The sequence below is a fragment of the Dromaius novaehollandiae genome, chromosome 3 (assembly GCF_036370855.1).
Source record: "Dromaius novaehollandiae isolate bDroNov1 chromosome 3, bDroNov1.hap1, whole genome shotgun sequence".
Taxonomy (NCBI): Eukaryota; Metazoa; Chordata; class Aves; order Casuariiformes; family Dromaiidae; genus Dromaius; species Dromaius novaehollandiae.
This window is the reverse complement of record NC_088100.1, coordinates 110,901,192-110,919,809: the sequence shown is the minus strand read 5'-3', so window position 1 is coordinate 110,919,809 and position 18,618 is coordinate 110,901,192. Positions and strand designations below refer to the sequence as shown.

Sequence of the window (18,618 nt, the reverse complement as noted above, 5' to 3'; positions counted from 1 at the left end):
CCCAGGAAAGGGTGGCTGAATGAGGAGTTTCTAGATATTCATAAATGCAGAGGCTTTACTAGTTTTAGCTGGTGCTAAGCATCCACTCAAGTGAGCAGAAAGACTTAAACTAGTTCAGATATTGTAAGTGGGGATTTAGCTTTTCCTCCAGACTTACAATTTACATGTCCCACATCAAAAAGCACTGAAACTAGTGCACTGTGATCCTCACAAAGATAAATATTTCTTCAATTTTGTATAAAGAGAAATGTACTCTCTTTCATTCTTTTTATCCATCCACAGACCTGACAAATATATTAGCAACAGCAGTTCTGCGGATTTTACATGGGATAAACAAATGCTGTAGTTTTGTACACAGGCAGCCAGAATTATTCAAAGACATCAGTCGCTATTGAATGACTCAGGTGTGAAACCAAAGGAAAAAGACATGTGATTCTCCTCATGACAACGCAAGCTTAAAGCTTTATCTCCCTGTTGCAAATAAAAAAAAAAAAAATTGGGTTTCAGTATGTGCACAACTCTTGACAGTCTTTAAGTCAAAGGTTATCAAGGTGTCTGGTGAATTTGCTAAAACAGATATTGGTCCAAATACTGGGGAGAGACACAATCCTATGGCAACTCCTACTGCAAACGACCAACAGAGACTTTCCATTGGTAGAAGGGGAAACATTCTGCTTGTACACCATCCTACGGGGGCCTTGGTATGCCTGACAGTACCTGCGATAGGAAGGGGATATGCTAAAAGAATTCTCTGGTGCTTTGACCCTTTCTTGCTACAAGGTCTGCATTCGTCCCAGAGGATAAGACAAGTGCCCTACCACCTGCACCACCTGCGCCTACTTCCTCATTCCTCCTGGCTGGAAAAATGTCACATAGCAGCCCAGCAAGAACACAAAGAAGATATTAGGGTTATTTTCACTTACTCTGTGCCTAGAATGAGCTACATTCAAGATTTACTGGAGAGACCAATTACAATGACTCTGTTTACCTAAGCTAGCCAGGGGATGTTTTTTCCATCCTTCAGAAATTTGGCACTTCCATTTTTTTTTGGCTGCCAGTAAAGTCTTGGGACAAATTAGAATCCTATCAGAAACATCCCTAACTTTCTCTCATGCCAAAAGAAAACCACCTCAAAACACTGGCATACAAAAACAAGGTATATTTGCTTGGGTACACCAACAGTCAAGGCTTGGATAGTCTCTTGTCAAACAGGAGCTGCAGGCTGAAGTCACCGCCAAAGAACCCAAGTTCTGGGTTAGCTGGTGTTCTGGAGAAAACTGTTCAGCAGAAATTCCACCTCCACCTGGAAACCAGTTTCTTGGTTTAACACTCCCTCTCTCCCCACCTTTTTAAGCTTTGAAACAACAGCTTAATAAAAAACAGTTCATTATTTTCTCACAAGGAACAAAGAACCAAAAATCCAGCAGAAACATTTACAGATGCTTCCTTGGCCAGCTGTATGGGCTATTAGTGAGAAGCTTGAATATAATATTGATGTTATGCTCCACATACTGATGAGATTCTTTCTGAACTCAGATGGAAGCATTGTTGGATCTGTTTTCTCTTTCACAGTCTTTCACGCAGCTTCACTGCCAGGAGCTCTATGTGTTCACAAAAATCCTTCTGTAAATTTGCAGTCATAAAACCAGTCTCGGCCATCTTCAGTCTCTTCAGAGACTTAATTGGCCCAGTATTTGTAAGCAACATAGAAACCTCCCAGTACAGCATCTCTAACCACATATTCCAGTTTATTGAGAGTTTAAACTATAATAGCTTATGCAGAATTAAATGAAACTTACAGTCCAAATCTTAAACATCAAATCTTAAAGTCCAAATTCAAACCAATGTCTCATAGCAATTTTGATCCCAGAACATATCAGAGAATAGTGATTTTCAGAGACATTAAATACTCATTAACTCATTGGGAGCTATGCTTTTTAGACCATGGACCTGACCTTCATACCACACCTTTAAGAAGTATCTAACCAGTATCTAATCAGACAATTAAGCATTTACTCTTATGTAGCCAAATGTAGAAACTGGGATCAGCAACACTTCTTGTATGGGTAAGGAAAGCAAGCTTGGGTGTATGTGTTCAGGTGGACAAACTTAAGAACATTAATGCAATATCCTGCCTGCAATATATGCCATTGTTCAGCAAGGTGCACTGTGGGAGCTTATTTAAGCTACAGCCATTAAAAACAATTGCTGTTAAATGGAGTTCATTGGACTTCATTTGGCTTTTGATACAGAGTAGAGCAGAGATTATTAGTCATGTTAAGATCACATGCTAAAAGCTGTGAAAATATTTTTGGGTAACTGTTTATTTTAAGGATGGGCTCAATTATCACTGAATTATGACAGCAGCCCCGTGGGAGCAGATGGGGCAACCACAGTTGAGCAAACTGCATTCCTGATGAGGCTGACTAATGAAATAAAATTATACCACAAACCAATACATTTGTATTCAAAAGTTTTAATCATCTCACATCAAGTGTTAATGAAAACCATTGCTAAAGCACTGCCATTGTTAAAGCAAAGAGAATTTGAATGCTTAAGACCATGCATATGAAGTGTAAGAGAGGGCAGAGCCATAACAAAGGTGGATGAGAGTGATTTTGTCCCAGAGCTGTTGGGAAGAATTGCAAACAAAACCAGTTGGGTGATTCCACTTGCTCCGATCAGTGCCCTGGCCAGAAAATGCTCATGCAATAGCAATAAAAAAGGCCCAGATCCTTTTCCCACCATCTAGTTTCAACCTGGTGCCTAGAAAGCCCAAGGATTTTGTGTGTGGGAACACTCCATGGAGAGTATTATTTGAACTTTTCTGAGGACTGAGTGTCCAGGCCTGGTGATGAAAATGTGGATTGACAATGTGCAACTAGTGGGGAAAGAGGGCATTATCCTGCCTCATCACCAAAACTGCTCAGTACAGCTGGGACAGAAAGGCATCTGCATCATTTAAATACACTGCATAACTTTAAAAGAGCAGAAATTCTTACAAATATCTGAGGTTTGGAAGGTCTTGGAAAGCATCTTGATCAATGTATACGAGGTTGTTGGCCTTCTCAATTCTTCTGCAAAGACAAAATGAAACATCAAAGGAAATATATTAATATATTGATCTTAAAATATCGGTGGTTACCCCACGATGAAGAGGTACTGTATGTTAAGGGACCTTTCTTTTTGACAGAAAAAAATCTGCATGATTCCGGAAGAACAGCCTAGCATAGCCTGACAGACCCCACCTGCTTTCAAAATCAGTAGTGGTTTCAGGATAACGTTCAGGCTGAGTAAGAAAAGAAAGGGAGGACTGGACGAGAAAATGGAAAAGACAAGGAGATTTCAAATGTTCCTGTATCCATACAAATTCTTCAGAGCTTACTTGAACCAAACTGAAGAACCTTTGATACTTGTCTATAATGAATCTTTATAATTGTCTCCTTTGAATTTAGATTGCTCATTACTTACATTTCATGTAGTTTGGGAAGGCTGGAAAACACATTTGCTTCTATGACCTCCAATGCATCATTCTGTGAGATCTCTCTGAAAAATAATTAAAAAGTCTGGATATTTCGAGCAATGCTGTCAATGCTGTACATTGTGAACATGGTGAACCAGAGAACGGACAAATGAGAAATTTATATGGAACTTCTTCCTAGATTACAGAGCAGTTTTAAAAATGAGATAAACATCAGGTAAGAAAACAGATTCCAGAAACATTGAGGAGCTGCCACCAAGGCAACTAGTGAGAGTTCGGAACAGAACAGGACATCTTCTGTGGCCAAAGTTGGTACCCAAAACAGCAGCCCCACACTTCTGGCTGTCGCTGTTCCCTGCGTATAGTATAAGGCAGAGTCTGTCCATCATCGGCTATTTACTGGATCTCTGACATCACTAATTGCCAACAGAGATTTAATGAAAGATTTTAACTTGGTGAAGGAAAGAGTAGACAAAAGAGGACTGCAACAGAGAAGATAGCTAAAAAGCTCCCAAGAACTGTGACATAGCTTCAGCAGCAGAACATGCTACTGTCTTGACCTGATGTGAACTACAGAGATTAAAACTAAGTCAACAGCAAACACATGTTTTTTGAAAGAATTTGGAGACCACAGAAATGTAGAACTCTTCCATACTCTGGAGGAAACCATATTTGATCTTTTCTACATGCAGTTAATGAGTACCAGCAGCCACAGAATGACGGAGTAAGAATGGCCAGCTTTCTGTTATCAATGCACCAGAACTGCATCTCCTGCTGGCCCAGAGTACATCTTTCTTTGCTTCCTTAATCTGTGGGCTTGCTCAGGCTCTGATATAATTTAGAGCTCAGGAGTCGTCCTGGTAAACCAAGAGGGAATTACTACAGTGCAACATGTCTCGGTCATGTCTCTTATGCTGACAGTGACCAGGAAAGTCGAGGTAAAGGTGGCTATGCCAGAAGATTCCCCATTGCCATTTTTAGAAATAGGGCAAAAATACGATTTTGCAGGCTGAGATCAGCTGTGATCAGGAGGTGAACTTTGTGATAGAGATATGACTCAGGCATACTTTGATGGTCTGTTGGATTGTATTGGCAATGTAACTGTGTACAGCTTTAGAATGAAAACTTAGATAAATCCTCAGATTGTAAACTGTCCATCACTTGTTGCTGGATATTTTGTTCTTTTGAAATTATGATAGTTGCAAATAGATTCAAACAGGAATAGATGGTAACTGTAGGTGCACAGTCAATAGTAAAACACGAAAAAAAACACAAGAATTATTACAAATCATACAAAAAGTATTCCACTTCCTTTGAGTAACAGCTGAACTGTACCTGACAAATTATGTGCCCATGTGAAACAAAAGCCTTGCAAAAGAAAATAAATTTTTCATCTGACCTTTTTTGCTTTAAAAAATGCCGCAGTGGTTTGATATTTTTTATTTCAATAAAAAGCTCTCCCTTCTGCTTCCCCAAGACTTTTACAGAAGAAATCCATCTCTCATCAGCTCCAGGAACTCTACAGTGACTGGAGAACAAGAAAATGAAAGTATGTAAGGAAACACCCTGAGAGATAGGCAGTCAGTAGGAGAGGTGATTTTTAGCCATACTATGATGACAATTGTATTTGTTTAACAGTGTTGAATCACCAGTTCAAAGGCTGAACGTGCTCCTGTTTATTATTTAGGTTTCGGAAGCAACAAAATGCTTTGGTGAGACTGGGATTCTTTTATGCTATGCAAAGTACATAGCCATTGCAAGGAATGCTGTGTTGGAAACTTTCCCATTTAAATAAATGGCCACGAAATGAGAATTACTTGCTCAATGTCTCATGTAGCAAGTCAGTGGGAGATCTAGGAAAAAAGTACAGGCTTCCAGAGTGCTAATTCAATGTGGAGAGTTCGGACTGCCTCCAGTTTGCTGTAGCATATCAAATTAACTCATAAGCCTCCACCAAAATATTTTTCAAAGACTTTTTTCCAAAGACTTTTCAAAGATCTTCCTGTTTTCTTTCACAGTAATATACTGTAAGATATAGATTAGAAGTAATCAACTACCATGCTGTACTTACGTGAGAGTACAATTCAACCAACTACAGTCTAGAAGATTTAATGCCGTAAGAGGTGTCTCGAACAGACTCTCAAGATCTGAACTGGTTTTATTCTTGCTCTTTTTTGGAGATCAGCAGTATATTTGCCATCTCCTACAATCTAAAAATCAGTTGTCTAGAAAAAAGAAAATTCCGCAACAAAAGCAGAAGATTTTATACCAGCAATTCCATTTAACCAGAAGAGATTTCACATCGGAAAACAGCACAGGGAAAAATGCGACAGATTTGTTTGCCTTGTGCGTGCAAACAGGCTTACTAAGAAACCAGAATATGGTAGTGACCTCACCCAAAAGACAGTGCTGTTGAGGGTAATAATCTTTTGTGATCTAATCTGTTATTTAACTTTGGGACAACTTGGAAGATGTATCTCTTTTAATGGAACGGTTACAAACTGAATGTTTCTGTATCAGGAGAACATTTTGGCTTCCTAAGACTGTGATGGGTTGTATGCTCTTTTCAGATAGAAAAATGTAAGATAGAGATCTGAGTAAAGTAGGGCACAAGCAAGCCATGACACTTTGGAAGATTAGGAGAATATATGATTAAAAAGGAATGAAAGAGAGGAAAGGAGATAGGAATCTTTAAATGGGTTTTAAAAGATTAAGTATATAAAGAATTTAAATAACACTTGTATAAGTGGGGTTCAGATATCTGTGGAATTACTTGGCTTTCATACAAATACTCCTATTCACATGCACAAAGGTGACAGTAATTTTTATGGATAATTAAAGTATGTCCATTTAAAATGTTCTTGCTATCTTCCCGCTCAGGCAAACAGCTACTGCAGCCATCGCAGTTATGAGTCTCTCAGAACAAGGACAGGGACCCCCAGGGTGGCCCATCTCTACAAATGGTGGAAGCCAGTAACCCTCCTGGTGTTGGGCATGGGAGAGCTTTGCATCAAGGCACTGGGGACAAGGGAAAGGCAAGAAAAAAGGCATTAAGAAAAATCCCAATGAATTCTGCATCCTCTCTAAACTTTTGCTAGGAAACCCTGTTGATGACCCTACTCATCCTTCTTCTTAGCTCTGGGCCGAATCCCAGTTTAAGCTCTTCAATCAGGAATCACACTCTTAAGTTTTTTCCCAAGATTAAAGTGCTGTTTTCTAACAGGAAGCCATTGCCTTTTTCAGCCTTTGGGGGTCTCCATATACCTGTTATAGGATGTCATTCAGATAAGAAGGAGAATTAAAAACATTTGGTTTAGGAGAGCAGTCACACGCTGTGAACAACAAGCAACACTAGTCTTGATTTTGTTTGCGTAACTTGTGTCAACAATTTATAAATAATGTCAAATGCACATCCTGCTTATGGAAAACCCAAAGAACACTAACTTGGATAATACTATTTATTGAACTAAGTTATCTTTGGAGTTAAAAATATGAACCTATACCACTCACATCAAACAAACCACTCAGCAGATTCACATTCTCTGTAGAGGACAGCAAGTAATACTCGCAGCAGTTGCTATGAAGAGAAAAAGGGGATTTCTGGCTAGTATTTGTGCAAGTGATTCATCTTACAGTATAAATACACACCAGTAGATGATTGCTTATTTTGTGTATCTTATTATGTGCCATTATGAGAGAAGATGGGACTGTTACTACATTTTGTGTTGGTAATTAGCTCTAGTGCTAGCTATCACAGCAAATCCAGACAGCAATTTGAGCATCATTTCTGCTCCATGCAAACCTTTGAAAAGGTGTAGGCAAAAAGATCAGGAACAGTTTCTAAAACAAACAACAACCCACCATACTAAGACCCCAGGGTTGCAAAGTGCTTGAGCATGTGCTTAGCTTCCAGTGCATTCACAGTTCTACTGAAAACAAGAGTGATCCTCACAAGCATAAATTCATTGCTCAAACACAGCCTGAAAGAGGAAAGAGAATTCAGTAAAAACGTTTTACAAAGGATAATTGTTTGCTTTGTTTTTTCTTCAAAATGAGCTGAAGACTTAAAGGTGTGACAAGGTCACACTCTAAAGGAATATCCTCTCATTTGCTACTAATATAGCAAGATGTAATCATTTATTATTTCCAAGCAATTGATTGTAGTGTACTGTTTCGCCATCAGCTTATGATGATCTAAGATGGTGGTGCTTTTGCAATGGATAATCCCAACTCCCTTTCACTGCCAGCCATGCACTCCCACTGTTTCGCTTGCTTTTTTATGCTGGAAGCATAACCACGGGCAATACTGGTGGCTGCTCACAATATCTGTGACAGAGCCCAGTGTGCAGCGCAGGAAACATTCCCCTTCAAAATATCTGCTCTCAGAGTGTGATCCATAAAATCAAGATACATTGAAATGGTCATTTAAACATTTCTATTAGCAAGGAATTTATAGTTCATGGCACTTTTTTTGTAGTCCTCTAAAGAAAGTCCCTTACATTAATCAAAGTCTTACAGCAAAAGCAAGACTGCATTAAACTCACAAACTAATGGTCTTACAGCCAAGTGATCTCACATTTCAAATTAATGAAAGAATAAAAGACTGGACATTTATATGTCTTTTATGACAAAAATTACTTTCAGGATCAGAGTGGGGCACACAGAAAGAGGATATTTTTTTCTTTCCTTTAGGAAATGTGACTGTTTCTCTTTTCTGGCTATTTAAAATGAAGGTGCATATATATATATATATATATATATGTATATTTATTTATATATTTAACAATGACTGTGAAGTGGAAACCTCCGTCAAAAGAAAAACAAAGCACAGTCATGGCAACACGTCAGCTTAGAGGCAGATCACAGCATCAGTCCCTTACATGGTGCTAAAAGATATAGACTCAAAAGCATGAGGACCTTAAAGTACCAAAACCAGAAACCTGAACGACATAGGGTAACTGTTGCCTAACTGATGAGTTCAGCTGTACTATTACTGCAGTTGCTGTAGGATATACGGATTTCTGCATTTAATCTCCTCGCGGTAGATGGCCAGAGAGGGCTGCCCTGGTGCCTCTGATGGCATTCAGGTTTCTGGGGTGCTTGTTTGGGGTGCCCCCTCACACAGGCCTGGCATGTGGTGGGAAGTGGGAATTTCCCCTCTCACCGGAGCCACACTGCCTTCCTCTGTAGTGCTGGCTGCGATCCACTCCCTGTGCACACCTGGGAGTTCTCCTTACCAAATTCCCCAGCAGCAGATGTACCCAGGGCATGGGCTACACCACGGATCTTTCCACCTTACTTCCTGGCACCCATCCCAGCTGTGACTTTGGCCTTTTACACTTGTCATTGGAGAGGTTGTCTGCTGCGGCAGATGGGATAGATGGTCTGTGGATTCCTCTGAACAAACATTTTTCACTGTATGGTCACCTGCAGTTACTAGTGATACTGCATGTAGCAGTTACCACTGCACAGTGCAGTGGTCTCACTGGGCCCTTTACACTGCAACAAAGCTGTTTTAGCTTTGCGTTGATTCAGGGGAAAGGAAGAAATATCAGACCTACTTTGTTTTTTCTTTCTTTAAATACACATACTCTTTAGAGTATTTCTGCAGTTACATCAGACAATTTGCCAAGTCAGTTTTACCTGGAGCTTTGACTGATACCAAAATTTAAGTCACGATTAAGAAAAAATCAGCAGTAGTGTGGGCATCACACGCACACACACACACACGCACACACACACACGCACACAGTCCTGTCCAGGATTCGCTGAGTGAGCAACTACAGGAACAACCTGTGATGTGTCTGAACTGAAAAAAACCCCACCCAGAGCTGGCCAGCCTCCATCTCAGTGTGACAGCCTGAGAAACCCTTATTTCTAACGATCTGATCAGAAGCAAGCCAACCTGGAACCTCCTTTTGAAAACCTCCCTCTAAAGTGATAGCAAAATGCTACTACATTGATTTAAACAGGTTACAAAGAAAAGCTATTTTTCTTAAAACTATTAGAGATTTTTCACCTTTTTAAAATAGATGCTTGACACTTTCTCCTGCCATCTTCCTTGTGAACATGAAAAACTTGTCTCCCTACCATGATTTATTGAACACAAGGGAGTTGCAGGCTAATATATCTTAGCTGTTATTGACATTTCAAAGATGAATTCAAACACTAACTCTTCTCATCATCTCTGTACTTTTCTGAAGATATACACACATACGTCGTACTGACCCAACTAAATAAGTAGGATACCCCTTTAAGCAACTGAGTATTAATAGTGATTCCACACGTAGAGCAAAAGAGTGTATACATAAGGCTTTGATGAAGGTTACCTGGTGGCACCAATACTTTGCCTTCCTGCCTTCTCCAAAGGGTATAACACCACATTCTCAAGTAAATCAATTCAGGCACTGGAAAAATAAAATGCAAATTTCCACATACCACACTGAAGCAAAGGGGATTTTATTTCTATCAGTGCTTTAGCACCATGCAAGCAATCCAGACGAAAGTCTGTTGAGAGTTTGGTTGCATCAAATTAATTGTCCATGTAACTGTATTGAATTGGTCTCTCTAATCTGAAAAAGTGTGTGATTCGTCTGCAAAATTGGAACTGATTATGACAGGATTCAAAAGCAGAAGTCACATCATTATAGGAATTGATTTTATAATCAGTACAGTTTGGTGGGATAGATATATCCTCACACTGTAGTACTGAGAGGATAATATTATATTAATTTTAGTTTATTGCCAGTAAAGCTGAAAATGTGTGAAGCCTTGTAAGTCATACAAACAACAACCTTCCTGCAGGATGAGGTATTCAGAGGAAATGAGAGCTTACCACAGAAATCGAGGCTCCAAGGCCCAGTGCTAAGAAATGCGTATTCTGATCTTGCACCATCATTCCTCCACTTAATATCTTAAATGGATAGCTGCAACCTCATGACTGCCTTATCTTTCTAAAATTAAATTCCCAATCTCCACTCCCTTTTTGACTAAGCAGTTCCAGGTTGCTTTTAATAGACAAATGCTGACTTGACTCTCCTTGCGCTGGGCTGGGAGCTATTGCAGCCAAGTGTGCTATTTGGGAAGGTGCAAAATACTAAGACAATGGCTGAAGAGTAGCTATAACAATGAAGAACCTACTGAGCAGTATGCATTCAGGAATCTATGTTTAGGTGATTCATTAGGGGACCTCATCTCTTGATGCAGTAAATCCAGAGGGAGGAATCCACCCTGGTTGGCACTCCAGAGGAGACAAACTCCTGAGCCCTTGGTCCTCCCACCCACAGCACCGGTAGCCCAGAGAAATGAGCCTTGTAACTCAGGGTCCTTGAACCGCTGGGGTAGATGTACCCTGCTGTTCCCTATATTCAAGCTGGCTGAGAAGTAAGCTGGTTTGGAGAAGATGATGAAATCATCACATTTTACCATTGATTATGAAAGCTTTTAGGGAAGGCAAAAGTATGTGATTTCTCTAAAATAAAAGCATATCCCTTCCTCCCCACCCCCTAGCAATGACACCTCTTTCTCAAACATGACGGGTGTCAGAGGATTTTGAGACTAAGCTGACAGACTGATAGACAAAAATGGTTGTTCAGCTGCGAAAGATATTTCCTCACTCAGAGATGCTGACATAAGCTTTATGCCCACCTAGTAACTCCTTTTACAGAACTGGGCTAGAAGCATTTATTGCCGCTTATCTTTTATTACCTTTCTCTTGGCTGTGATAGTCTGCTAATGATGAATAGTTTTATGAAGAATGACCTGAACAGATGAAGGAATTGCATTTGGGATAATCACTCAAGAGGGCAGCAGAATGAGCAAACTGGAACCCTAACTTTACAGCAGACTGATTCTTGTATGACCTGAATACTTTTCCCAAGGCAAAATACGGTTCAAATTCATCTCTGGAAAAAAAGATAGGCAGACTGTCTTGGAATTGGAGAACATTTGGTTTCCAGGACCCAACATCTAGTGACAGCTCTTCAACACAGACTGCCTTGAAGCAGATGTTCTCAGACACTTTCACAGTTAGTTTTGAAATATTTTAACAAAACACACCCACAAGAAATGCCTCTGGAGGACAGTTCATTACTAACTCCAATGCATTACAGAAACAGAAAAGTTCAGAATAGCAAGTGCCTCAGATATGCACAATGAAACTTTTTAAGCTAAGAAGGAAAATTGTAAAAAAACCTTTACTCCTCAGTTTTGGCATTAAAAATGTTCCCAGGCTTATGAGTGGACTCTGGATAGTCACCAGAGCAAACCATCCTGAGAAAAATATTAGCATCATATAATGTTAAACAAAATTCCAAATACAGACATTATCTTTCAGCTGCCAACACCATCCACTACTTCTTTCAAATGTCTTCCTGAAGGGATTCAGGCTTCTGTTAGTCAGTGTTACAGTCTCCCTGTGAAATACCTTTTTCCAGCACAGAGACTCCCTTCTGTCTTCTTTCCTGTTTACATTCATTCTTTCCTCCCATAAAAACTATCTACTATTCTTGTGTTTTATGTCTAATTGTAGCCTTGACCCTACAAACTCTTATCCATGAGCTTTACCCCAAGGCTCAGCTGATATCCTATTGCATACATATGTGTGTAATTGGGGCCCTCAGATATAAGTTACCTGGGAAAGGGATCTTCTTTTATGCCTCTAAAGTTATATCCAAACCTGTATCTTGTAACAGAGTGACAGAGAACAACAGAAGTACCAGCAAGAAGCTGCTGTGTCAAAAGCTTTATGAAACAAGTATGCAATGTTGGTGACTTATGTGACTACTATACTGTGCCTTCAAAAGCAGAACAAATTACCACAAAGCCCAAATCCACAGGTTCTATGTTGGAGGATGCAGAGATGACATACTATACAAAAACAGGAATTACTCACAATCTCTAACCCTTTTGCCAAGTGGCAAATGGCAGCAAAGAGGAGCCTCATTCAATACATCTAGAGTCTTATTTGATAAACAACTAAATTAATCTCCGCTATGAAGCCTTAGAAAATCACATGCATCCACCTGAGTTCCCCTGACACAAATAACCTCCTTTAGTTGCAAGCACAGCAAGACTGCACAGAGTTAAACAAGTCTTTTCTAGGGGGAAGAGAATATGTCATAAAACTTGGGCAAACCCCCAATATATAAACATATTTTTATATTTGTGTGCATATACACACAATATCCCAGTAAGAGCAATAAAAGATAATAGACTCTCAGCCACATGACAGTGCTTATTCTCTAATATCAGTGAGACTTTCTGCATGTCTAACCCCATTTACAAGGAAGTTGCTCATGCACTCCATCAAGGGTCTCTGCCACAACTACAAAGGTAACTCAGGCTTGCAGAAGCACTAGAAGAACAAGAGCGTCCTGGTGTCAGTTCAGCACCACTGCTATCGTATGCTGCAAGAAGGTCCTCAGACTTGAGAACCCAATGGCAATTTCTAGATGCTTGGGAATAACCTCTTTCTCCCAGGTAAGTGCATTTTGGTCTCCCTCGGTGCCCCTCTCCACTACACTATACTGGTTCATATCTAACTGGGGACATGAAAAGAACTTTTAGAGACAACACTGAACCTTGTGAGAGCATTTTTGTTTTCAGATTTGAATGAACGTTTTGTATATGTTAAATATCTAATTAGAATCTAAAACTTAACTGATACATTGTTTCTTTCATCAGACTAATAGCAAAATATGTATTTTGAGTCTAAGCAGCTTATTTTTACAGGAAAATGATGAACGAATATAACCCTCTATTATAGAACATCATCAGATCTCCCTCTGAAAGATCTTCTATCTCAAAGTAATGCAAATCTTTAAGGCCCCATGGACCTTGATGAAGATATGTAAACAGAAAGCAACCAGTAGCAACAACACACTTCATTTTTCTACACAGAATAAGTTGATTGACAGGCAAGCTAATATGGTTTCATTATATTCTTTTTATTAGTTTGATGATGGCTCTGCAGGCTGGCTCTGGTTAAGAGACATGCTAGGGAAGAGATTCTCCCCAGGTCAATCCCTAATGCCCCATCCCCAGCTGGGAGCTTTGGTGAGGACTGATTAGGCAGCAGGTAAGTATAAAGGCTTTTAGCTTATGGCTCCCCTGGGGGCTAAATTGCTGGTAATGTGAAGCAGGAACTCCAGAATGGCAGGCTCAGGACTTGCTTCCACAGTAGCACCTGTTTAACTTGAGGACCAGGCAAAGCCCAGAAACAGATGTGTTTTTGCTTTTGAAGTGGCACACACTTAATTTTTATCTTTCCTTCAGTTAAATGAAAGCAACTCTACATGCATGCACATTCTGAGGAGTAAAAGGGAGAATCCTGCATTTATTTATGAGACATATTAAAAGAGATTCATGCTAAGAGTGGCTGCATTTTTGCTCATCTTTTTCTTTATGTGCTGCTGAAGTCAATTTAAGGACATTCATACAGTGCAGACTGGGAGCTGCAGAGAAACACATCTATTTGAATACTGCCTGAGCTCAGTACAGTCCCATCTCCCATCCAGTCCTGTGATTCTGCTAGATACATTTTGCCACATCATTCAAACTATCCACAAGGGTAGCAACAGCATGCATGTTCTCATGTTCTTATATTATCCTCCTCCTTCTTAAGGACCTGCAGATGGAAATTTGTTAGGACTACTAAGTTCTGTGTGTGACACAAGAGTTAGTAAGGGGCCAAAGAAAAGGAGGAGGACACCTGTCAAATAGGGAAAATGCCCTTGATTTTCCTTTGGGTCACATTTAGCTAAAAAATAAGGTGAAAAGACTTTATAGCATGTGACTGGTGAAATCCTCTATTTATCCACAAATGAGACACAGCATAGCCAAAGCAATCCAGTCCTCCCACAGCATCCCACAATGTAGCTTGGTCACCCACTGAGATACCAGCTCTGCTTCAGAGACATTTCAAAGTCTGGCCAAAAGAGGCTGCTGATTAAAGCCAGCTGCAGCAGTTGTAGGTTATATGAATCACAATCTGCTGAGGATACAGGCTGAGATCACCATCTCATTGTATGCAAGCCACCAACCTACCCATTGGAAAATAAAGCCTTAATCACACATATGTGGACTGGATATGAACAAGTGACCTAGAAATGCTGGGGTTCGAAGTCCTGTTACCCTCTGCTTGAGTCATTCTCCAATCATATGAAGCTTATTTTGACATAATCTGTGTGGGTTGGAGGGGGGGAGGACAACCAAAAGTCTATTTTGTCCTTTAGTCCTAAAATTATGCATAGCTCAGAGAACAGACAAATAAAAGAACAAAATGACTGTGAAAGAGGAAAATGTGTCAGCAAGGGAAAAACTCTTGTTGCATATTATACCTTCATCTGAATTTCAGAATTAATCTGAATGAATTATATTTTTTAATTTGTTTAACTATGTTAATAGTCAGCATGCAGAAGTGGTTTTAGCAGTATTTTCCCTTTATATGTATAACTCAAGAATTACCATAGCAACTTGCTTCCTAATTAGCCTTCAGTTACTAACAATCAATACGATTAGACAAGGTCAGCGCTGGAGTAAGCTCTATAGATTTTTAGAGAATAGGCTATTGAGAGTCAATAATGACAAGAAGAAGAGGAGCAGACTCCTGGACAATCTTCCCCAAAGGATGGCTGCTATTCTGTTATTATTTGCTGTCTTGCGAACAAAAGAAGTTGTGGCAAATGATAACTTTGCCACTTACCTGACTGCAGAAAGCTTTTAACTTGCCAATAAATTCACAAAATATGGAGATCAGAAGTGTGTTTAGATTTGCATTTAAAAAGACATCTTGCTCTCATGTTGCTGGGATTGACTAAGACTTCATACCGTCACAAAACAAGAATAACTATGGCCTAGATTTTTATCAATGGATTTACATCTGAAATCAATTCCTCTATGTGAGAAGGACCCTTAAACTTGCAATAAGATGAGACTGGCAGTCCACAGGGAATATGCTGCATGGGACTTAAGTTTGTGCGGTGCTCAGTTGGGATGCCATTTGGAAGCCCTCCCTTCAGTGACCTGAGCAATTGCCCATCACTGACAGTTTTGTCCTCATTTTTACAGTGTGTTTCAATCGTTAACATGTTCTCTCTTATCCTGAAAGCACAGTGCCTGGCAACACAGTAGGATGAAAACATAATGTGCTATTCAGAGGTACTCTGAGTCCTGGGAACACAAAACAAGCTCCTTGATACTGACAGATGAAGGTTCATGAAAAGCCACTTTGCTTGTTAGCATGTTTAAGCCTGCTACCAAGAAACACAAGGGGAAACAAGCTTATTTTTAAATAAACGTTGTGTGTTGTCAATGATGCCTAGGCACAGGGCTGTCACAGATGGATCGTGATCAATTTACTTGCCTCAGTGTAAAAATCTGCTGCCACCCAGCTCTCTCCTTTCTTCCTCTGCCAGAGGTTACCTCTGCACTGAGGCCATGCCTTCGGCCTCAGCTCATCCCCTCTTGCAGTGCAGAGTCTCCGCAGAGTGGGTCTGGCTCAGGGTAACAGGAGCTAAGATGCTGCTGAAGCAGCAATGTCCCTCTGCCACAACTACCTTCCCCAGAAAGCAGTGGTGAGCTAGCGCGTATGTGCCCTGCTCAGCCACAGCAGCTCTGCTCAGCACTGAATGGGACAGGGCTGTCGCAAAAAGGTGGATATGGGTACACATAACAAATACACAGCAAAAATGCAGTGACGAGAAAGTCTGGAGGGTCTGTTTGATGGCACTGCAAGTCACAAGCTTTGAGGTTATATGTCTTGACCTTCCCCTGCAGAGAACACTTGAAAGAACAAAAGGTTTTTAAGCCCCAAAAGGGCAGTTTTTATTAGAATGTAAACTAGGATGATTAACTTTAAAGCAGAAAAATCTCAAAGGAAATTGGTTAGACAGAAGAGAACAGGAAAGACTATACATTGCTCTCCCCCTACATGCAGTACCTTTGCAGAAGGTTTGGAGTTACTCAGTGACTTTGAGTGGCAGTAAGCTCTGCCCAGACCTCCTAGGAAACCCTTTCCATCACCCTTGGGGCTGCCCTCTGCTCCTCAATGCATATTTCCATTTCTGGCCTGGGAAGCTCCTGCCACTTGCAGCACCTCAAAGCTTCTGCTCTCCACACAGGCTCAGTAGCCCACAAAGGGAACGCACAACCCCCTTCCTCCAGGGAGCTCTGCCTCTGCCAAGTTTCCTAAGGAGCATCATCTAATTGTTAACAGAAGTAATAAATAAACAAATCCTTTCCACCATATCCATGCTTATCCCTTCTCACAGCACAGATGGGAAAAGCCACAATCTTAAAATCAAACACCAGAAGTCTTAAAAACATGGAAAATAAAGCTGAAAAACGTATCACCACAAATCTCTTTCAAAATAGAAGACTGACAAAAGGATTAGACATTTTCATGTCTAATAAGCACCTTCGATTCATGATTGTTATAAAACAGATAAAAATTTTCAGATAAAGATGTAAATCTTTATGCTCTTGAGCACACAAGCAAGGTGAAGTAAATGTTGCTTCCAAACAGCACAGATCAGGTTACCTCACAAGTTCAGTTCTGCATTCTGCTTTTGGTGGAGAAACATCACAACACAGAGGCAACATGGAGAGACCATTCAAGGTGTTTGTGTTGAACATCACCACTGAACACCTATTACCCGTTAGTTATTACAGGCTTCTCTTCTCCTTAGAGGAGAAAACACCCTATGAGACAAACAAAATATATGCTCCCTCTAGACGCATTATTCTATGACTGTTCAATAAAAGTTCTCATGAACGTCCTCCTTCAGCAATTGGTAGCAACAACTGTCAGAAAGGAGGCTCTGAATGAGGATAGCTGCCAGTCTGTCACAGTCTCCAACTCCTAATACACTGGTGACTGCACTCAACGATGCATTCAAAGGCACAGACACCAGTAGTTCTTCAGCATTCTGCATTTCTCTCACAGTCTTTTGTAATTTCTATCTGCAGTGCTGGCTCCTTTAAGCATTCACAACATTTTGTGGCTCAGGATCTTTCTTCCATTCTAGATTGTAACAATTTAAGTGTTTTCCAGCCAACTGGACTACAATAAATATATATGCAGGTATATATGTATATATATTCTACCACATGGTAAGCAGTTTACTCATGAAAGTATACCACTCTTTATTATTTCTTATTTTTAAAGAATCATGCACATGTATGGGGCTCTTCATAAAAAAACATGTTCCTGCACTAGAAATCAAAATAAATATTCACAGTATTTTGTGAGCACATTGCTCTTGCCTTGGTCACAATGCAAACAATAGACACAATGAATCTCTGGATTTACACCTGGGATGAATTGGGGCCGTCTCTTTTGTAGAAAAATCAAAATGCCACTCACTAATAATGATGAAATTCTCAACTGCCTCTCCACTGAGCAAAACAGCCATCAAACTAATGATTAAATCCACATCAATCATTTGGCATAATAGAAATAAAGGCAATGCAATATAATGTTGTCAGAGAATCAGCGTCTCCCGCTTGGAAAATAAATGTCTTGACTTCATCTCAACATTTGTTTTCTATAAATGCTGAGGTTTGTATCAGCATTTGTATAGCAGCGGGAAACAATCCATCATTGCAACATGCCAATTCCGCTAACATTATTTCTAAAATAAACAGAAAGCTAGATAAAATTAGTATGGGAAGGTGTTTCTGAAATCCTCCTGAAATTGAATTTCCATTTCTGATCCGGTACCAACCTTCCTCTTACTAACAAACAATATTTACTAATAGCAAAAATAAATATTCAAGAAAATCCCTTTTATAGCAAATCAGACACAATTTCAAGTAGGTCAGATCTTTTGCACTCATCCACTATTACAGTTAGAAACATATACCTATGAGATTAATAGAAAAAAAGTCTACAATAGCTGCTTTCTAATGAAAAAAATCCTGAAAAATATGTACATTTTTCATAACAGCAGTTTTTAGAGCAAACACAGAAACTGGATACGCCTCGTAGGACATGGCACTACTATGCCTCTTGGTATATGCCACCATCCAGATTACCACAGACTCTCACCACCACAAGACCATGGTGCACCAGGAGCTGTGGACCTTTATTGGCAAGTCTGGTAGCCGGAGGAGATAGAGGTGTTACATGTTTGAAT

General features: G+C 39.9%; 1 protein-coding gene across 3 annotated transcripts in view; it reads right to left on the bottom strand.

The window, feature by feature from the left end:
• The window catches only part of FSHR (follicle stimulating hormone receptor), a 97,167-nt gene that overhangs the window by 32,859 nt on the left and 45,690 nt on the right, over positions 1–18,618 (bottom strand). For all 3 annotated transcript variants that reach the window (XM_026095388.2, XM_064509783.1, XM_064509784.1), the window contains exons 3-4: positions 3,472–3,546; positions 3,003–3,077 (exon numbers count right to left, since the gene is read on the bottom strand). In XM_026095388.2, coding sequence (XP_025951173.1) covers positions 3,003–3,077; positions 3,472–3,546 — 150 coding nt within the window. The remainder of the gene's footprint in view (positions 1–3,002; positions 3,078–3,471; positions 3,547–18,618) is intronic.